We start from the raw sequence: 22,670 nt of genomic DNA, 5'->3' as shown, positions 1-22,670 counted from the left end.
TAGGCTGCTCATGAGAGCTGGAATTCCTTCTCTTATTCTAAAATAACTTTTAAGAAGGTGTCAGTGCAACCAGCCACTCACATCCCATCCCCCAGGTCAATCACACATGCTGTGTGTTAAGTCAGCAGGGGCAAGGAAGCCCCCCCTGCTCAATTGCTGGGCCCTGACAAACTGGAAACCTGGCACTCCTGGGTGAAGTGGATGGATGCTCCAGTGTACCTACTGGAAAAGCCAGCAAAGATGCATATTCTTTTCATCTGAACATCAGGAGTCTTGGAGATCATGGTCCAAGCCACCACCCCATAAGCCCCTAAGATGCAAAAGTGCCAATGGGCATTCAGAGATCACATGGCACACGTAGCTGGACTGCAGGAATGCAGACACCTGGCAAAAGGGGATGCCCAGGTCATGACTGAGACAAGTAAAGAATACTCAAAAAACTGGTGAATAACTTACTATGGCCATGAGATAATGTAAAATTGTCACATTTACTAGCTAGAGACAGAATAAATGAATGATCTCTTAAGCAGAATTGCGGGATGGTCTATGTATTTAATAGCAGAATCCAAAAGAACTGACAGTCTTATAATACAAAAAGGACATTATATATACATATACACACAGAGTATGTCTATATATATCTACAGAGATATATATAAATCAGTAAACTTGAATAGTGCCTTTATCATGATCATCTTAAGGCATTCAAAACATTTTACTATGACATTGACCCAACTCATTATCTTTTTTGCTTTGGCTGAAATAAAGCAAACAGATTTAAAGGTCTGATCTGAAACACCCACAACATCTGAAGCAAAAGCCTAATAGTATCTTCAGTGACAGCAGCATAATCTAAGAACCCACCCACTGCACTGCCTATCAGCTGAATAATATTAAAAGGAGTCTAAATAAATCATTCCCACTCACAGTTTTTGCAACAGCGGAAGATACATCAGTCTCAAAGAGACTTTCTAGCCATAAATTCTATAGATTCCATTACAAATTGAGGATAGAAAAGATACAGCAAGAGGGCCTGCCCGAGGATAGAATGCCACTGAATATCCAATAGTATTTACAGTACAAGTTATAGGATTATAGAACATTTTATAAATACAATTAATATGTATACAAGGGCACATAAAAGAGAAACTTGTTTTCATGCTTTACAAAGTAAAGGTAACCTGAACTAAAACTTACTGCAGAATTCCACAGCTGCTGGCTAGGAGCCTCTCTTCTCCACTGCCTGTACAAACCAATCCCCATTGTAGGTCACCAGTGAAACACCCATGTTTTAAGCAGCAACTATGAAGAATCTCAACAGACTCTGAATCTATGTATGAAACGTCCAGTTTCAAAACATGGGTAAGGCAGAGTGTGCTGGAGAGTTGTGACAACATTCATGTGTAACTTTCTCAGAGGAGAACCTGGACTGTAATGAACTGCACTTCTTGCAAGGAAATACATAATACTGCAGCATATAGGTGGCAAAATTCAAACAAGGAACATTACAACTTCTAACACATGATATTAGAAAATGCCAGAAGCATCTACCAAATTCCAAAGTTGTGAGCACTTCCCATATTTGTTTTAAAAAGGCAAAAGAGTATTTAGTATTTCAGTACTTACACACGTCCTTAAAAGAATCAACGACTTCCTTTAATAAAAGCAATTGGTTTTTCTTTTTAGACCAATGGTGCCTTTACAGGACACTTCTTTATTCTTTTTTAGAATTATTTTTAAATTGCCCAGGATCAGTAATAGTATTAAACAGGAATACACCATAGTATAGTGCAGGCAGAGGAGAGATATACTCAGCTGAAAAGGCAATTTTAAGAGTCAATTTAATGAATTGACATTATTTTCTCTGCACACTTCAAAAATGGTGAGGGCAGGCTTGATTAAATTACCTTTAACCAGCAATATATTATTCTTTGCTCCAAGACAAGTAGACCAGTTTTACTGGGATACTTACTATGAAGTAGGATAATCTTTAAAGTTTATTTACATGAAAAGCAATCTTTTTTACATAATATATAAAATGGAGTAGTTATGCACTGCAGCCATTTTACAATAATTAAGCTAAATGAAATTAATCTTAAAAGCTACTCTATTTCAACAGCTGTGGGAAAGGCAGAACAGGAATCGCTTTATTAAGCTGCAAACTCATTTTCATTATAGTAAGCAACTAACTAACTACTTGTTTGAGAAAACAATTTCTCATAACCATCTTCTAACCATTATAAATGCTTCACAGCAGAGGGGTGAACTTCCACAAACATTTTCTTCTGTGACAAAGTACGTTCAAGAAGCTTCCTCACTGCCAACCTGCTGCAGTTCCCTCAGTTATGTCAATAAAAATCATTTTTGGACCACACCAGAAACTGGATCACTCAAATGACCACACTCACAAGAAAGGAAACTCCAAATGACAACCAACAAGCACTTTCTTCAGTCATCCAGTATTTAGGACAGCACTAGACACAGTTGCACTGGCAGAAACAGAGACATGGACTGGAGCACAGAAAGACAACAAATGGCCATAAGCAAACAAACCAGCCTGGTGAGAAAAGTAAGCTGGCAACTGATGCTGGCTGCAGGAACAGCTATGAACACCAATTTCATGATGTTTAGATAGTTGCAATGCCAGTGCAATGGCACAAATAATAATTTAGGAAAGCAGTAATGCTTACATGCATGTTATTAGATTATCCATTGGAATTAGATTCCAATGAAGAAGAAATGTTTCAAAAGACATTAAGTTTACTAAAAATAGTGCACTTTTTTTACCACTGCATATATTTCAGGAAAAAGAAGGATAGTGGTAAAACCGTAATTCTTTCTGCCTTTCAACACTTAACTCCTGTTCTTGTCTCACTGAAGCTGCTTAGAGTGATGCTCCCATCCTGCTCTACATAACTTTAACAGGCTCAGTACCCTCCATGAGACCCTAGGAGATACCTGAGCATCTGCTGCTGGAAATTATGGAAACTAATGCAGAAGGCAGCAGGCACAGCAGTCAGTTCCTAATTCCGTTCTGATCCAAGCTGTGAAAGACAGAGCATTGAAACTGTACTGCCAGCTCAGACAGACCTGTGCACAGCCCTTCTCCTCAGTGCCTGGGTAACCAGGAGCAAACTGTTCCAGCCAAGGCAAATGGTCTCAAAAGTCATAATTTAGAATATTTCCCCATTACTATCTCAAATTTATCATAAAGACACTACTCTAAAATTTATTTTTCAAACTAAAAATTCCAACTAAAGCAGCACTGTACACATTTTACAGTTTGGTTGTAGTCAGAAAATTGAACTAGATTTCAGAAAGTGTTGTTTCTAAGGCTTCTTTTCCTCTTACATCTATAGGAGAACTGATGACAAGAGACAATCAAGTTGTTTCTGAGTGAGCAGTCCTGCTTTGAGAGTACCAGTCACATGCTACAGTGTTACTAATATCAAATCCAATTACTATTTAATAAAATACTACTGCTAGTGTTTTATCATCTCACAATCATACTACAGCCAAGACTGACACTTTCTTATTTCAAAGCTGAGAACTAGGCCACTCCCACAGCAGCTGGAAACATTGCACCAAATAGGTGGCTGTTTTTCCAACACTGTGAGTAATAAGGCTAAATACAGTGAGAAGTCAGGGTACAGCAGCCTTTTTTTTTCTCTACAGAAATGTATCAGAGAACTTTATTAGCATAAAGGAAGTTTTATATTTGGTCAATGCATGGAAAAACTGTGATTAAAAATTCTGAAACAGAGAGTTGTTCTCTAAAATTATTCACTATATGTATAAATAGATACCAGGCATCTTAGGGAAAAAAAAATCACTATTTCCTATTTTGAGTACTTAGAGTACAGAGGACCAATAACAATATTCAAGTGATTTTTTTTTAACCTAACATCAAATTCTAAATTAAACAATTAACATCACTGGAATAAATTAATTCTCAAGAAGCATTTCCCTGTATTCTAGGGAAACAAAATGTACAGAGAGGGAAAGTGGAAAAATAATTTTTTTAGCATTTAAAAAGAAGTGTGCACATATTTACCCTAGAAATCTTCTTTCAGTTCTCTTAAAGGAAGAGACTTTTCAAAATCTAAAGCTGCAGAATTGATTATTTCAATAATCAATTGAAATAATTTTATTTCAATTATTGCTCTACTAAACATAAACCAGATCACGACTCTGAACTTTATTGCTCTACTAAACATAAACCAGATCACGACTCTGAACTCCTCTACTTGCCTGTTCATCATCATCATCATCATCTGACTGCTGTTCTGAGTTTTGGGAACTACCATACTCATACTCAATGGGCTTTGGATTGTTGTATGGGTAGCCATTGTCATCAAAAAACCTTCGGAAGGTGAACTCATAAAAAGCATGTTCAGGATGTTTTCCATTTTTGTACCACCCATTGAGGGTATCATTTCTGTTCCCCTCCTTATCATCATCGCTCCACAATTTATCTGGATCAACCGGGTCAAAGTTTGATGTGTCCGTGGGATGAGCAATTTTGGGAATGTAGAAAGCAGACTGTCGCCGCAGATCGCTGGAAAAATCAATTGTTTTGAAAAATGGATGAGCTTTTATTTCATCTGCACCGTTTTTGCCCAAACGATCTTCTGGCCCTCGGCAGAGTTTAATAATGAGGTCAGAGGCCTCTGGAGTCAATTTAGCCTGAGGGGGAATATGAAGTGCGGTTTGCCAGTTGATAACCTTAAAAGCAAAAAGATGTGTTATTTATTTATCATTTCAAAAAAAAGGAAAAATACATTAAAACAACAAAACAAATGACCACAAAGAAATAATTCAGTATGTCTACGGTTTTTCGCAGTGGAGGGGAAAACATGAAGCTGCTCTTTCAGAAAGACAAGAAACACGGTGTCTGGAAATCTGGCAAAATGCAGGCAAAGTTTATTCACATTCCAAATCTAAACTAGAGTCTGGCATGGAAGACCCAGCTATAAACCAACAAAGATACCATAAAATCTGGGACCTGGGACCTGAGATGAGGCACATGGCTCACAATCCTAAAAAGATGAGGCAGATGAGTTTTGAGTTATATGTTATACTGTAAAGCCTAAGAGATTTCAAATTAAAAAAAAAACCACAAAAATCAACACTGCACTACATTTGAGCCACCTGAATGCAGTTTTGCAAAAAATGACACCTGCAGAAGACTGCCTTGATGCTTTTTCTGAAACAGCAGGGGCTCAGGAAGGAAAGGACCATAGGCTCTGAGCTGTCAGTAGCCCTGAGCAGGCAGTCATCTGCTGCTCCTCCACTGTCCATGCTAAGCACCAGCACGTACATCACCACAGGAAATCCTCTGCAGGCAAACGGGCATGGAAGCCAAGAGGTGAGAAAAGAACACACAGATACTGGAAGAGGGAAGGGTAAAGGGAACAACAACTGGAACAGATACAAACAGTGAAAGGCTGAGATGAGATGTGATTTTTTAGTTGGTATGTTTATTGTACGACCAGAAAAGTTACAAATGTGATTCTAGAAGTCTGTTTATAAATTAAGTGCACCTCCACAATAACGTAAAGTTTAAAATCTTCAGTTTATAACATGCTTGGATAGGCAGTGCCCTCAAACACCACCTTTGTTTTCACTACAAATTAGTAACACTATGTAAGTTTCAAGTCTTTTTTAGACAGTTAATACCAGATTTTTAAAGTTACCTTCATTTGTGTTTCCAGTGGCGTTTGTGCCAGGAATGGAGGCTGCCCCACTAGCATCTCAAAGAGAATTACTCCAACACTCCACCAGTCACACAACTGTGTGTAACCTGAAATAAAGTTCAAATAAGGTAGTCAAGCCTTTGTAGAGTTTTAATGTCAAATTTTTAAGAACAAAAAAGTTCAGAAGAGAATTCAATACTTAAGATATCCATATTAACAAATATGTTAAAATATCACATCCTGGGGAGAAGCAGGAGTGTGGGAAAGGTGAAGCAGGACACCTGAGTACCAGTCACTTTGCAGTGAGACTGCAGTACAAAACCACATTCGTTACCTGTCCGTAACAACACTTCAGGTGCAATGTAGTTGGGTGTGCCCACCAGGGAGTGGGCCAGGCAGCGCTGGTGCTGCCGCGCTGCCCTGCGCTCCAGTGGCTTCAGCCGATCCCCACACCTGCAGTTGGCTGGGTCACCCCACTCACTGCTGAAATCCATACTGTCCTGACGGGTGTGATCACCTGCCAGGGAGTGACAAGGTTGCCAAAACTGAGCATGGTTACTTTAGTTCTTATCTAATATGAAATTTTCTTTATCCTTTAACATTCTGTGTTATGAGACAGAATCTCTTTCAGTTTCAATACTGAAGTTGAGAGTTAAAACAGAAATCAACATCAAGATGGATGATTTTTGTTTATGATATAAAATACCAACCTCGGCAGACACAATTTTTAAGCAAATTTTTGACATAACTATGAGAAAATATCAATCTTGATACTTTTCAGATTTTTCTTAACATCACCACATTGGGTGTATAAGGTGTATATTGTTTCAACATTTGAGTAAACATAAACCTCTACCATCTAAATCGCAAAAAAAAAAAATAAAAATCAGATTTTAAATCTTTATCTTCTCACCAGAGACTGTGTAACAATCTGGGCTAAGATACGTAACATTTTGAGAAAAACTAATCAGAAGTAATTTAAACTTTGTTTTTGAAGGTATGTTTTTATTTTTGGAAACTAAAAAAAGTTATCACATAATCTGTATTTTACCACTCTCAAAACTGTGACTTCTCTTTTACTCCAACATTTTCTTTAGCTGTTTTTTCAAGTAATCAAGTAGGATTTTGAAAAGCCTACTTCAACCTTCTCATAAAGGAAGCAGCACAGTCATCCTTCTACTAATTTATAATTTAATTCCTTGTAAAGAATACTTGTATCTCTCTTACCGCTCTGGTAGTACTTTGAGTCATGGGTCCATCGAAAACCAGTACAGAGCCCAAAGTCAGTCAGTTTGATATGACCATCACGGTCTATCAAGATATTGTCAGGTTTAATATCTCTGTGGATGAAGCCCATTTTATGAACACTCTCAACTGCACACGTCAGTTCTGCTGTGTAGAACCGTGCCAGATTTTCTGGGAAGACACCCATTCTAATTAGGAGACTCATCATATCACCTCCTGGAATGTAGTCCATTACAAAGTACAAATTGTCCTTATCTTGGAATGAATAGTACAGGCGAACTACCCATTCATTATCAGCTTCTGCAAGGATATCCCGCTCAGCTTTAACATGAGCAACTTGGTTTCTAAGCAAGACATCTTTTTTCCTCAGAGTCTTTGTTGCATATAGAGCATTAGTATCCACCTTTCTTGCTAGGCAAACTTCTCCAAACGCACCAACTCCCAGGGTTTTAATTTTTACAAACATTGACTTGTCCATTTTAGCTCTTCTTAGCCGAATGTAATTTGACTCTTTCTGGCACAACATTTTCCTCATTTGATCCCGGGCTTCTGGTGACAATCCAACCTGCGCAGCAAAGAGAGTTAAATCTGAAGAGTGAACAGTACTCTTAATTCTTGGTGATCTTCTCAAAATTAATTACAAGGCTTAGGCAAAGCAAACCAAATACTTATACACAGCACAAGAAATATTATTTAAAGGGATTTGGTTTTGTTTTAATTTACACATCAGGATTCTATGGAAACATATAGGAGTGATAAAAAAATGAAATGTGATCATTTTCAACAGCAAAATGCACAAGGTGCCATGCACCAGGAGGTTCTACAGAAGGGACTACTACATTCTCAAGAATGGTAATTTACAAATTACTGATAAAAATCACTGCAAATAATATTATCTGAGTAAGAGTGTGCATCAGCTGCCTCCCTGATTCTCTTTACAGGGTTAAAGAAAGCCAAGACATGTCTAGGAGCTCTAAGTTGCTGAGGGCTAAGGAGCTGTCATAGGAAAGGCAGACTAACTGGAGCAGAAGTCACTGAACTTCCTGACCATGCTCTAGAATTTCAGCAGCTGGAGGGAGTATGCACTCCCTCTCACTCTCTCACTTCCACATGTAGCTACCCAAAACAGATCCTACTGGCACTGCTTCCTACTGCTTGCCCACACCTCGGCCACACGCCTGGACCAACTGATATTCCCTCTTATCACACAACACACCCCATTCTAGCAGGGCTTCACTCACACTCTCACCACTGCTCTCCACTCTGCCTAGGAACCAGCTGAGCAGAGCACCTCCTTCTGAAGTGGCTCACTCCTCCCAACAGGATCTTCTCTTGGCTCCTATCTGCATACATATCCCTATCTTGACTGAACATCCCTGGTGTTCCAGCCAATGCCACCAACATTCTGACAACTGAAACATTCACAGACCATACACAACTCATCACCTACAGTGTGGAAACCCTTATCTACAAGAACCACATTGATCACTCTCATTGTACTCCAACCTGCAGGCCCTCCCAGTATATTTTTGCTGGTTTCAATTCCCTTAAGAGTCCCATTCAATTCTGGTGCCATTTTTCTTGGCAAATTTCAGGGCCTGGAATCAGAATAATCCTTCTTCTTTGTTTTAATGTGAATAGAATCTGTCTTCAATTTTTTTTATACTTTTTCTCTGTGATACTATCGCCACGTAGCCTGATGTTCATTCCTTCTTCTGTTTTCTGACAGCATTTGCAAATTACTATATGCTACCTTTCTGACAGCATCTCAATTATTTTATCTGCCTACCTGGCTTGAAATCACTATCCCACACCAATGATTTCCAAGTTCAACCTATAGCATACTTCTTTATTTTTTCATGGACATGTTATGATCATAAACTCAAACATGGTCACACTGAACCCCTGCAGACATCTCAACTGTACTCAAGCACTATTCTAAAAGCTCTCAATTTCTTACTGTAACATCTTATCGATTCTTGATACCAAATCTTGCTGCTTCCATCTCTTTAAAGCTTCAAATATGTGAGATACTGTCTGCATAGCAGTATTCAGAACCATCAATCTAGGTCTAGGCATCATCAGTCTAGGCCTGTATAGAATGTATGTTAATAGATTACTTTGGCCTTGCCTGACTTCCAACATAACTTGAAACAAAACATAATATATGCGACTGACAAAAAAGGCAAAAAAAATTCAATTAGCTATCATTCAGTATATTAAAAATGCTTTCACAAGTTTACTATATGTCACCTATTAAAGATAATACTGCTAGAAAACATTAAATTTCTTACAGGCATCATAGCAAAAATGGATCCAAAGGAGATGCAATTGGGAAAATGCATACAATATGCTCATCTACCCAAATGAATTTCTCAAGTTATACAAATTTGGTAGGATTGAAATGGGGAAGGCTGTCTCAAATTTGAGACAAAATTTTTTGTAGACATCAGATAGGCAGTACTTAGGACTGGTTAGCTGTAGTTTCAAGACTGGTGTGGGAAATGGGTTCAACTACATGTTTTGAATTAAAAAATTGTCTTATTGCAGGAACATCTGCGTACTGTCGTCCAAGACAGAAACATCTGAAGCTTTCCACAAATGAACAGGCTTACGGCACACTTCAACTCAGAAGGAAGGATTTTTTTAAGACTTACAAATGTCAAGAAGACAGCTGAAGACCTGAGCCTGGTAAAGTTCAGACAATGGTGGGTCACCTTCTTAAGGCTCATCTGAATCCTAAAGCTCGTCTCAGTACAGACTCACTTGACACAAACTGAACCCCACCCATCACTGACAAAGCTGGCAAAGAATAAAACCTACATGGCAACAACCCCCTAAGAATAAGACTCAATACAATGATTAATCACTGCAAGACATACAAAGAGTCTCCAAAACCCTGGTTTTGGAAAGCTTTGCTTTCTTCTACCTGCTCTCTACCTCTTGTATCTGAACCATTTTATAGTAAAAAACTAGCCCAAGTACTGCAATTTGTCATCTCTTCCCTCAACCCACCTTCATTTTTCCCTGTCATCCCCTAAACCAAATGTTAATTACACTCTCTCTGAATTGCTGTATTTTCCCTAGAAGTCTCCTCAGCTTCAGCATTTACCAAAAATTAACAAACTGTCAGCTGCACAAACCTTTCTGAACATATATCTCCAATTATTTCAAGATGTCAGACACCAAAACTTTCCCAACTGGCTCTCTATCATCACATAGTTTGCTCTCATTCTGCTTCCTTCTCATCTTGCTGTGCCTTAAAGGATGACTTAAGCTTCTCTTTGCAGGAAAGACACCTATTATAACTCTTGGCCAAACTTACACATCTAAGTTAAACACTTTTGAGACCACTCAACTCCTAGGAGACCTGACACCACAGAAATATGTCACATATGCTAGAAATACAGCATCTGGTATTTTCACAGGTGCATTCTGAGGTTTTTTCTTTCAAAATTCAAAGGGCAGAAAAGAAGGGATTCAATGCTTGCTTAATCTTCTTAAAACTTTCCAAAAATAAATAATTTCCCTTCCTCCTTCTCATGAAGGTCCAAAATATACTTTATTGTTGTGGCATTCCTCTCCTGTATGCTTATGAAAAAGGAGAGGTCTGCTGCAGCACAAAAACCCATCTTCCACCCTCCAGCCTGTAAATTAAACATCCCAGCTTTACATCCAGCATAAACTATTGAAACTCTAGCATTAATATTATAAATATTATAAAATACTCCTACTAGGGTGCTTTAAAAGCACAAGAAAATTATCAAGAAAAGTTATATCAGTGCTTTTATATAAGTAATACTCATTCTGAGATACTACAGAACACAACACAGTAAGAAGGGAAAGTGAAGTTTGCAAATCAACATTAATTATAATCTTACATTTAAGTACTCAAAAATAGCCAAAATAAATTCATGCTTAGTTTTGATGCAGGCTTGCATGCAAAGCCCTCTAGAAAGGGATCATGCTATTCTTAAGAAACACTGTTGCTTCAGAATCTTACTTGTCTACACAGGGATGGAGGCTACAGAGCTCAGGAAAGCTTCCCACACTTTAACAGTTTAAATCAGCTGTTAGTGAAGTGAAAAAGGAAAGAGAGAAGACTAAGAATAAAGATCTAGTAAGAGCTCCAGGATGAAATCTTGCTAACATTTACATATTCGTGATTAAGCAAACACTTACAAAAGACTACAGCTTACAGTAAGAATTTTCAAAGAGCAAGAAAACACAGATTTAAAAAACAGCATGTCAAGAAAGTGGTATAAGCCAAATACATACTCTCATAGAATAAATAAAAAAGAACATCATACTTATGTCAAACTTTCAACTACAATTGTTAAGAAATATATTTGTGTGACACATCTCAATTTCACCTTTCTGCAAATCTTAGTTTCACTATTTCTCACTGTTTTCTCTTTTGAAATGACATATGCTTGTCAGCTCCAGTTTTTACCCTTTTGATTTGGTTTAACAGAACACTGAAATACTAGAAATAGACCTGACTCCATGCAGGCACAAAAAAGTTGATTTTGCATGTATTTGTTTTATAATTATGCCCTTCAATTGCTTTTGTTTAAACAGATACATTTACAGTGCAGATTACAAAATAATTAGACAAAAGATACCATCTCTTTCATTCTAAAAAAAACCCAACTAAACTTTAAATGTTTTTTTTTAATTTGAACTTTGAAAAACTATCCCTACTGGTAACGAACTGCAGAATGTAAAAAATATTTCTGTTTGCGTGTCTATATAAGAGCACTAGCCAGCCTGCAACTTGTCCCCAGTTTGCTTGTAGCTTCAGTACTTATTTTAAAAAAATAGAAATATTTTTTAAAATCATTAAAATATTGCCTATAACTCAAAAATCAGGATTAAGTAGAACCCATAACAAAAAGCTATGAGCCATGTAGCTACATCAGTTCATGTAACAATTGTTTTGCTTCTGCCACCTTACTGTATGTAGGCCATACAAATTACCTTTAGATATCCAAAAAACTTACTTAAAAATCAATTTCTAAGAAGAAAATTAAATACATAAACAAGACATGGAAGAAACTTGCCACATCTCAAATACAAAGATTAAAAATAGATTTCAATACCACAGCTCTAAATCTTCTACTAATCTGTACTATTTAATTTTACAATTAAGACATATCTTATAGAAGTAATACAAGAAGAGTTTAGTCATAGATTCAGAAAGAAGGAAGAGTTTACCCGCATCATTTCATTCTCTAGCTGTTTTTTCCGGTGCAAACGTTGCTGGTGTGACTTGAGTATATTCTCCACATGCTGCTCCATGAAGAATTTAAAGGCTTGAGGGGAATAACTTTGAATGCGAGACTCTCTTCTTTCTTCATCTTTCTTGTTTTTTCTAACAGGAACAGGTGAGGTTGTAATCTGTTTCTTTTCTTTATCTGTTGAATCAACACATTCATAAATCTTTTCATTCTCATCCTCCCTGGATAAAGGAGGTGGCTCCTCCTTGTTGAGCTTGGATCCCGCCTCATACAGATTGACAGAAGGATTCTGGTGTAACAAGTGTTTAGGGTAAGGTGGTGGGGGACCCTGGTAATTTGGAGCCTCCGCAACAGGAGGCATAACTGCCATATTGGTAGAGGGACTGTCGGAGAAGGGAATGGTCTGAACGGTTTGCATGGGCTGCGGCATCCAGGAAGGGTGAGTGGGTGCCAGGGCAGTCTGTAGCTCTGGTTTCAACACTCGCATGCTTTTCACTGGCTGCTGAATAGGAGCTGGCGTTATGGCTGTCACTGTGGTGGCTGAAGGCTGGGAGCTGCCCGAGTGACTCTGCCTACTGCCGTGATGGTTGTTGAAGGAGTTGGAGCGCACGGGAATACTGGGTTGCCACGCAGGCATGTCGTGCCCATTGCCCGGCGATGACTGCGGCTGCACGGCAGAAGGCTGTGACCAGGATGCAGGTATTCCAGCCACATTGGTGTTGTAAAGTTCCAGGTTGTGACTGTTTCTGTTTGGCACCATTATTGCCTGAGGAATATTCCCATTGGTGTATGCTGAAGGAGGAGCAGATCCTCCTGCCTGCATCTGTAGTGCTGTGGGACTCTGCCTGTTAGTTGGATTCATTGGGTACGGGGGTGGCTGGCGACTCACTGAATTTCCAGACACCACATTCTGGTGAACTATGAATTCTGCCTGACAATTGCCATTTTGCATTCCAGCTCTTCCTGAGGGAAAACTAAATTTGCTGTTGGCAGAACTCTGCATGATTATTGGTTGCCTGCCAATGGGGACAGCACTCATGCCTCTCTGCCCCTGTGCAGATGAATTCATAGGAGGAGGATTCATAGGTGGAGGTGGATAACCATCCTGCCATGCTCCTGGTGGCACTGGAGAAATACGGGAGATCACATACTCCATGTTTCCAGAGTACCGCTTCGTTTGAGAATTTGGCTCCCAGGAAGGAGGTGGAGGAGTAGTTCCCCTTGGAGGGGGTGTCTGCCCCCGAGGAGGTGGAGGAGGAGGTGTGACACTCCTTATCTGCGGTAGAGGTGGGGGATTCACTCTTTGTCCGTTGGCAGGATGAGCCTGAGCAAATGCCGCAATGCCGGATCCAGATAATGGCCTTCCTACATCAGGCTGCGAGCTGGGACTTTCCGAGCGATAAACCACACCCTCTGCCAGGGAAGGGCCATGTCGCTGAGGAACCAGGGACTCCTTAGAACCCTTCCAGCTCTGCTTGCGGTTCACTGACTGCTGCACAGCCCCTGCTTCCACAAGAAGAAATACAGCATTTACATTATTGGAAATTATTCCTATTGACTGCTTCGAATATTTTGTTCTTCTGCGTTAATTATTACAGAAACAGGACTTGAATTCTCTGACACAATATAATCCACTGTACTTCATATGAAAACTTTTTCTAGTAATACACAGCACTGCATGCTAATATTCTCAGTGTACATATAAGAGGAAAAAAAACCCTCATATTGAAACTATAAAACTATAATACCACAAAGTGATTTTTCAGAAATCACTTTTCTGAAAACGTATTTTGCTTCAGTAAAAATGTAAAATTTAATTGAAAAAAAATGGTGACGCGTAGAATTATTAGTCACACAATGTATTTTTAATCACGTGTACAAGAAACTCTCAGAATGTTCAGCACAAATGCAAAAAAAAGTAATAGCATGGAAAAATATGTTATGTTGCTATCCTTTCCAGTTAACACTTGCAAACCACTTAGTGTTCTTGAATTAAATTTAACTGAATGCTGTAAAATCAAGGCTTGCACCCTTATATGCATACAGATCATCCAAACTTGTTATATTCCATAAGGCAGAATTTGACTAAGTACTTTTAATTTTAAAAGTTGTATCTTTTTGAGTAAAAGTGTTGTAGATAGAGAGGCAAGAAGTAAAACCGTATGAATGCAAAATTTACAGAGCAAAACCCTGCTAATATATTTACTTTGCAGATGCTATTTTGCATCATATAAACAAAATATACAAGGTGCTCATGGTGCAGGCAGTCTTACTGTGGTTTTTATAATGTTAACACTAAAATATGTGTAAACACATGCAGTACTTTAATTGCTGAAAATCACCCTGTCCTCACTTAAAGAACATGTTAATTACTATATTTTTGCAAGTAACAATGAAAACTATGTCTAAATGGTGGAAATTACCTATGAACTTCATACAAGCACCAACTCATCCTGCTTAACAAACTAAAGGAAAATGACGCTGTTCTTTGCAACTCCTAATTTTTCCTCCTACCTATATTGTTGATTTCAAATCTAACTCCAGTGCTAGCAGCTCAGTACCCAACTTTAGTCTAATAACAGTTCAGTATTTCTGCTGCATTTTAAAGTTACTCTTTTTTTAGGTGTATGCTACTAAAAAGGCATCAAGTTATATTAAAAATGTGCTAGCATCTGTTCAGAAAGCATTAATAGCAAGTGGCAAAATTCTGACTCTGCTAGTAAAGACACAGTAGTCTCCCCTCTAACATCTAAGAACATGAAGCCTGCCCTAAAAACTATGGAAACAAAAGCTGGAACCAAGCAGGAAATTAAGCGGAGAGGGATCCTGAAACATCACATCCTAAAATACAAATACCATAGTTATATGATATATAAATACACACACAGACAAATACATACACAAAAATACACATACAGAATGTTGTGTGGGAGTGTGTGTGAAGAAAGACAAAAATTTTAAAGAAGAACTCAATGCTCAGCACTTATTTCTAAGTGGCACCTGACACAGAACAAAGCACAGGCACTACTCAGCAAGGTAACAGAAATTACCAAAATGAGATCTGAATGCCATTCCTTGTATAAAACCATGCAGTTATAAAACCATACTTAAGAAACTCAAGTCAAATGGGCCTATCTCTCAGAAGGATTACATCAGATATGTAAAATGCTGTTTTTGAAGGCAAAAAACCCTGTATCTCAGCATTTCTGTTCTACTGTGGGCACGTGAAGGCAAAATTTACTACTTTCTGTGTTTCAGCTATAAGAATACACTCAGTGAGTTACTGAGTCACTATGGATACACCTACCTGGTGGTTTCATACCTGCGTTTACAGGTCTTGCTGCTGCTGCAACCATCTGTTCCCGACGAGGATCCTGGTAGCTCATCTTACTTATAAATTCAATGGCAGCCTCTATACTACGGTTGTTAGTTTGTCTAAGAGCTTGTATAACCATATCCTAAAGAGAAAATGATATACAAAAAATTATTTACAAGAAATACCAAAAATCATGGTTATTTAGCCAAATATCCTCCACTAATTTTAGCTAAGTAATTTTACAAAGTATCAATTTCTCTCAATTGTTTTAGAACTACTTTTAAAATTTCTTCTCCAGAAGAGATCATCAGAAATACTACTGTAATCTGGATGTTCAGAAGAAAAGTTAACCAGTTGAAGCACTGCAGTCTGATGTAAATCATGTCATCTTGCTATTCATAGAGCAGTTTGGTCATACAACCCTTACAAAATGACTTTATAATAAAAAACCCTATACAATAAAGTTGTTGCAATCTTTACGGACCAGCTGACACTAGAAAAAGCAGACATAACATTTTCAGCTCAAAAACTTGGTCACCTATGTGACATGAAGTACTCAATGTCAAAGAGTATCACTATACACAGAACATATGAGTATTCAACTTGAACCACAGTAAGCAAAAGGGATTTTCTGTAAGATATTTAGGATAAAAAACCCCAAATACAATGAATAGCATTCTACCCTGATTATTATACATACATACATATATATATATATATATATATGTATATAGATATATGTGTGTGTATATATATATATATATAAACCTATCTATATACACACACTGGATATTTATTGATATCTATCTGTTCCACTTCACCCCTTAATGCTACCAACTACCTAAGAGGTGTGGGGAAATAACAAGAACGTTTGTTGATATTTCATTTGGAAAAAAAAAATTCAATACATTTTGAAACGTCTCAACCAAGAAAAATGCTTTCCTACTTCAGCTGTATCTGTTCCTAGGGATGTGTGTGGATCAGTGCCATATGGGCTATTGTGGCAACACAACTGTACGTTAACACATGGCAGAAAGGGCTTATGCTGGCACTGTGCCTGAAAAAAGCCCCATATAATCACAAGTGTCATGGGAATTTCCAGTTGTATCCAAGAACAAAGGGTGGAAGCAAAAGGCTTCAAGATACAAAGGATCCAACAAAAATACCAACTTAAGATACCTTTCTAATTTATTGTCCAGCCACATACCACAACCTCAGTCTGCAAAACCAGCTGCACGTTCAAATCTGTAAAAATGGAGCTGAGAACCAACCTACTTTGAAAAAACAAATGCACACCCCTCCTCGCCCCAAAATCCCACACAACAACAACAAAAAAACTTCCTTAACCTCAGCAATGAATCACAGAGCTGGAGCAAATTATTACAAAAATCATTTATCATTATAAAATCCTTCCATTCTTCCTGATACACAGTCTGGACTGTGTATTTGATCAAGTGAAAGGAACATGAAAAGCCACTATCAGCACTTGACACTGGGATGCTGCTGAAGAAAAGCCACTTGGTAGTTTTGGAGAAGCTCACTCATGGTAGAGGTAGATCTCTGTAAATATCAAAGCATCACAGCAGAACTCATGAGCTGGTCACTACTGCAAGCAGTGCATGCCTGAAAAGTTAATCCCTGTTGTGGTACTGTGCCTTTTTCCTTTGGCAAGATGAGTGGTTTGCTAGCTCTTTCTAAAACATGCTTTTGTACCTAGGTTTACAAAGAAGGCATGAAAACAAGTGTGATTTATGTGATGTGCAGGTCCCAGTAAAAACACAGGAACTGTAAGTGTATTCTTTTTTCCATTCTGGAAACCATGTTTCAGATTATTTTCTGAAGTATTTGGTATTGCCTTTCAATTTAGAATGGCCATATTTTATCAATCTATTTTAATTGAGCACAATCCAAAATTACTTTGAGTATCAAAGGCAAAATCCATGTTCTAGAGAGTCCAGTCCTCTCTACCTAAAACTATTTAAATAATTAAAACAACCTACCACATAAGAACAGATGGACAAGATGCTTAAAAAAAACAAAACCAAGTCTCTCTAAATCCTTCTAGTCCTCTTCTACATCCCCCACTATTACCAGTTTCATGTCCTAATCAGAAATCTACCATATTTTGAAGCTTTTTGCTTATCATACTGTTCAAACATTCCCTGACCAACATGCATTAATAGTTTATAGCTAGCAGAACACCAAATCTTCAAAATAAAACACTTCACCTCATCAAAGCCAGCAGCTTGCAAGTCTTGCAGCATCTGTCGATTAACTTCTGATGTTCCTTTGACAGCTGAGGTGGCTTCATTTGCAAAAGGCAGAAGTGAGTTTCTTATCTCCTGCAAAACCTTATGATATGTTACAAATTTGGGGGGATTTCGGCCTTGTCTAGGATCTTCAGGTAACATTTTGCCCATGCTGTGATCAGCTTTAGCAGCATCTGAGGGTTTAGGCAAATTCCTGAGGCTCTCTCGTATTTCCTGTAGCATCTGCTGGCTGCTGCCAGTATAATTACTGGCAGGAAAAGTTTTAGGCCTCATTTGTCTATAACCTTCTGGCTTCTCACTTCTCTTCATGAAAACATGTATATATGCAACCTCCACCAAGGACTCGCACACACCAGAATTCAAGGAAGACTGGCTGAAGTCAGAACTTGTGAAAGCAGTGGCTCTCCGCTGTGAAACCTTGGTTCCTCAAGTGCTCGAGTTTGTCACAACCCAAAATTGCTATTCTGTTAACGAAACAAAACAAATCACATTTAACAGAGCAGTTAAAAAATTCACAATGTAGCACTGGAGTAGTGAAACATTTACATGCAGCACTGCCTTCACAGACACTAAAAGCATGCTAAGCGAATTCTTCAGGCAGTCTTTATTCAAACTAATTTACAAACCATGTTGGGTTTTTAACTGTCTGTTAACAACTAATGTTTTAGGTGTCTCAAGTCTAAACAGTCCTGAATTGCAAAGGATGTGGGCATAGTAGAGCTCTGTGTGGTGGACAAAGCTTTCAAGAGCAGATATGAACCACTGGTGTGTGCCAGTACTGCTTCTTTGCCTCCCCTCTCTCCTGTGTCCATTTGTCACCTATGTTCTCCCCATCAACACCTTTGTAGCTAGAAGAGCCAACTGTGCTAGCCAGTCAGCCAGGATATGGATCAAATAACCTTGCTGATCAATGATTCTGACATCCAGCTCCAGCAAAAGATGGGGGTGAGAAGTACACCAGTAAGAGCATGTAATTACAGTGATTTTATCCGTTCTCTAGCAGTCACATTTGTTCAAACTAAAGACTTGCCTCGCTCATCACATGCAACTTTATGACTTCTTGTATCATCTGCTACTTGCATCTGTTTAAGGGTTCAGATTCTGAGGCTTTCACAGTCTCTTAGCTCAAGTCTCCTTGAACCAGTCTTCATCAACAGTTAAGTAATTTTAAAATTTATTTTACATAAGGGAAAATGAGAGCAGGAAGAGAAACAAAGAAAATTTTTATCAGATTTTTTTTTTTACTGTAGAATTGTTTAACAACTCAAGCATCAAATTCGCTGAGAGCATAGCTATGACATTTGGTAAGGGAAACAGAATTTTCTGCCAAAAGCCAAATAAAAAACGTTTGCATTTTGAAGGCGCTGACTCATCATGGAAAGAGCCCCATGTCTGCAGAGAACTCAAATCTCTGTGTTCAGGCTGGGCACTAATTATTACTGCAACTGCATGGCAAAGGATAAAGCAACCACAGTGAAACACTAAAGAAACTGCACAGCATTTGCCTCTTCAGAGTACCATGAAATTAAACTTTGTCAGTCTCTACTACTTCACTTAGTAACTGAGGAAGATCAGTTACTAAGACAGTGCAAGATAAACTAAATGTTTCAGCTCTGTCTTTTCCTCAAAGGCAACAAAAATGTTGTAGCCCAACTCACAGAGCTCCTTTACTACTGTGTTGCTAAGTGTTTCTCATAATAGACATAAATTAAACAAGTATCTAAATTTTACACAGTCTACAAAAAAGTCATTCTTTCTTCATTCCGGTTTCATTTCTATAATACTTGCGCTGTCACAAACCAATCAGTGATTCAGCAGTTAAGAATATGACAAGTTAATAGGAAAAGAACTCTCTGAAACACATGCAAATTATATGAATTAAATACTCATGCTACCTATATATGAATAAAACCTGAAAGCTGGGAAGTAATACATAAATGAGGACTGCGAAAAGAAACACTTAAGGGATATCCACTTAATCCCATTCTCCTTGGAGAACCATTTTAGAAATAACAGAATTTTTCTTATGAAACTTGCTAAATCTTAAGGGGTATAACTGCATTCACAATCCTTCTTTGCACTGTGATAGCTTTGAAACCTCGAGTGTAGTTGGGTAATTATATGTTTAATACAGTCTGATAGCATATAGTTCTTCAGTGCTCACTGAATAAGGAAGTGATCATCAGACATGAGTGAATTTTAATAATTAACAGTGAAATTTTGCCCAAAGTACTAAGAAATCCAGAAATCAGCAGAAAGTACAGCATGAGAGCAATTAAAATGTAATTTAATTTTGGCCACTTTCAAAATAATTTTCCAAACAAGCGGTATTTAAGAACACATTGAAAATACTTTTTCCAAAGAAATCTTTTTCTAAAGAAAATTAAGTAAGAACTTGACAAAATACTCCTACATAAGTTTTTAACAAATTCCAAAGGCCTGGAATTCAGGAGAAAATGGGTTTTGCACCGACATATTTTACAAATTTCATCTGGTATGGCAGTATTCACTTCATGGTTACACCTCAGGTAGCTGGGATAGATAAATCTAACACCCCTTAAGAGAAATCAAGGTTAATTAACAGGAGACTAAAATCATAAATCAGGAACAGTCCTGGAAAATAAAACTGCACTCTAAATTTTTAGCAGCAGTTTAGGTTTAGGAGTGTAAACCATCCAGTCCACTTATCTCCCACCACTTACCACAGACAGTGTAACTGTTTGTAAGGCCATACAGCATAAACCAAGCTAAGGAATTTACCCAAATAAATAACTTTTTTTTGGTGGGTTGTTCCTTTTGGCAGCACTGATGGGTACCACCATATACATGTTACACTAAGTCTTAATTCTTAGAAAACGAATTAAATTAGTCCTCCAGAAAACAGGAATTACTACAGTTCACCTTGCTTTATATATGAATCTCAAAATTCACAAGTCACCTCTGCTTATAGACACTGGCACACATTTTAAAGGAAGAGAGTGTTGACTGCTGAGTAAGAAATGGATCTCAGCTTTGTACTTCTAACTACCAAACACCAACTGTATCCATGGGAACTGATGTCTATTCCCTCCTGAAGTTTTGTGTCCTTAAATAATCTGTTTGTTAATGCAGCTGTTTTTGCTGATTGAATTCTCTTCCCTAAAGGAGTTGAAGAAAATAATGTTTCACCTCTTTTCAAAATATGGGAATCTAGTATTTTCTTTTACAGGTCAAACTGTAAGGGAAAAAAAAAAGCCCACCTTGGTTCTTTTACATTATAATCATAAAAGATTGGACTTATTTATATAAGTGCTTGAACGAAAGCTCAGAAGTGTTCAAGGCCAGGCCTGATGAGGCTTGGAACAACCTGGTCTAGCGGCAGGGAGCTGGAACTGGATTATCTCTAAGGTCCCTTCCAACCCAAACCAGTCTGTGATGCTCTCAACGGCACCACACAACTGTCAATGACTCCTATGATTTTCTGAGGGTAAAAACACACAGCTTTTTAATCTAACTTAAAAATTCATCATAAAAATATTTTCAATGCCCATATTTCCAACTGAGTAGTGAACCTCACATATTGATGCATCTAGGTACCCTCCCTCATGTACCTATTCTAACAGCTTATTTTATACATAATTGCAATGCTTCACTGCTAGGGATAAAGAAAGTAACAGAGACTTCACAAGTCATAAAATTAAGTTTGTAGGGATTTGGTTCAGACCAACTAAAGGAGGCTCTTCTTTCAGGTAACAAGTCATTAAGCTGCAACAGCAATTTCCCAAAGAATGCATTTCCAATGCTAAAAGTTTTCATAGAATGAGGAGAAAACTGGACCCCGAAATTAGCACATAAGCACAACTACATATGGTCAGATAAGCCAGAGCTGAAAGAACCAGAGGCCAGCTGAACACTAGGAACATTGTGCACTCGCTCGGTTTGCTTCCATTCTTAAGCTCTGCTATCTGCCTTAGCAGGATACGGCTCTTCTACGTACACATACACGTATTCCCGGGAGCAGCAGGAGTCATTCCAGGCACACCTCGGAGCGCTCTCCACGGCTAACAATTGCAGGGCAGCCAAAGCCCCGCTGCGCTGCCCAGGCCGGCACGGATTGTGCAGTACAGCGGGACCCGGCCTCCCGGGACACGCAGGGCAGCCAAAGCCCCGCTGCGCTGCTCGGGCCGGCACGGATTGTGCAGGACAGCGGGACCCGGCCTGACTGGGACCAAGCAGGGCAGCCAAAGCCCCGCTGCGCTGCTCGGGCCGGCACGGATTGCTGCAGGACAGCAGGACCCGGCCTCCCGGGACACGCAGGCCAGGAGGGTTTCACCGCCGGGCGGAGTATCCCGAACGTGCCCCGCTGGGACACCTGCGCTTCTGTCGCCTCGCCGGCCCCAGGCCGTGACCTGAGGTGGCTCCTGCCCCGGCTGGGTCCCGCAGCGGGCCCAGGACGCCGGGCCGAGCCGGAGCGTGCCCGTTACCGCCCCGACCCCCTCCGGCCCCGCGCACGGCGGACTCTACCTGAGGCGAGAAGGCGGCGGCAGCGCCCCAGGCGCTCGGAGCTCGGCCCCGCCCGCGCGGCGCCGACCGGCCGCGGCCCTTCCCTTCCTTCCGCTCTTCCTCCGCCCCTCGGCGATGCCGGCAGCGCCCGCTCGGTCCCTCCGCCAGCGCCCGCCGCCGCCTCGGGCCGCTCAGTTCGGCGCCGCCATTTTGTCAGTGTCCCCGCCGCGGAGCCGCCCGGATATGGGCAGATCCCGGCCTGCCTCGCGCGGCTCCTGCCGCTCCCGGATGGAGCGGCGGCGGCTCCCGCCCGCCCCGGCGGGGAGCGGCAGCGCCCTGTAACCCCTGCGCGCCCGGGCCGGGCAGCCGCACAGCCCAGCCCAGCACTGCACAGCTCAGCACAGGACTGCGTGCACAGCAC

The 22,670-nt window shown here is 39.6% G+C and overlaps 1 protein-coding gene across 5 annotated transcripts; it reads right to left on the bottom strand.

Moving 5' to 3' along the window:
- Window positions 1-532: 532 nt before the first annotated feature.
- LATS1 (large tumor suppressor kinase 1) lies at window positions 533-22,477 on the bottom strand. 5 transcript variants are annotated; one of them, XM_030945179.1, is made up of 8 exons: window positions 22,271-22,477; window positions 17,726-18,231; window positions 15,489-15,639; window positions 12,159-13,687; window positions 6,924-7,506; window positions 6,031-6,213; window positions 5,697-5,803; window positions 533-4,725 (listed from the first exon to the last, which is right to left on the bottom strand). In XM_030945179.1, exons 2-8 carry the CDS (start codon window positions 18,074-18,076, stop codon window positions 4,210-4,212), a joined length of 3,420 nt encoding a protein of 1,139 aa, XP_030801039.1. In that variant the 5' UTR covers window positions 18,077-18,231; window positions 22,271-22,477; the 3' UTR covers window positions 533-4,209. The 5 variants fall into 5 exon arrangements, with proteins under 5 accessions (XP_030801039.1, XP_030801041.1, XP_030801043.1 ...); XM_030945181.1 differs by having other exon boundaries at window positions 12,159-13,684; XM_030945183.1 differs by having other exon boundaries at window positions 15,504-15,639.
- Window positions 22,478-22,670: the final 193 nt, after the last annotated feature.

This window comes from Camarhynchus parvulus, chromosome 3, assembly GCF_901933205.1.
Source record: "Camarhynchus parvulus chromosome 3, STF_HiC, whole genome shotgun sequence".
Lineage (NCBI taxonomy): Eukaryota > Metazoa > Chordata > Aves > Passeriformes > Thraupidae > Camarhynchus > Camarhynchus parvulus.
This window is presented reverse-complemented; position numbering and strand designations above follow the sequence as displayed.

What these genes read in the sequence shown, in the direction of transcription:
- LATS1 (XM_030945179.1), bottom strand. Translation starts at nt 18,076, where the DNA reads ATGAAGAGAAGTGAGAAGCCAGAAGGTTATAGACAAATGAGGCCTAAA. An exon ending in AAGCTGCTGGCTTTGATGAG is followed by an intron (nt 15,640 to 17,725) that starts GTGAAGTGTTTT and finishes TTTTCTCTTTAG; the next exon opens with GATATGGTTATACAAGCTCT. An exon ending in TGAAGTGTTGTTACGGACAG is followed by an intron (nt 5,804 to 6,030) that starts GTAACGAATGTG and finishes ACTTTATTTCAG; the next exon opens with GTTACACACAGTTGTGTGAC.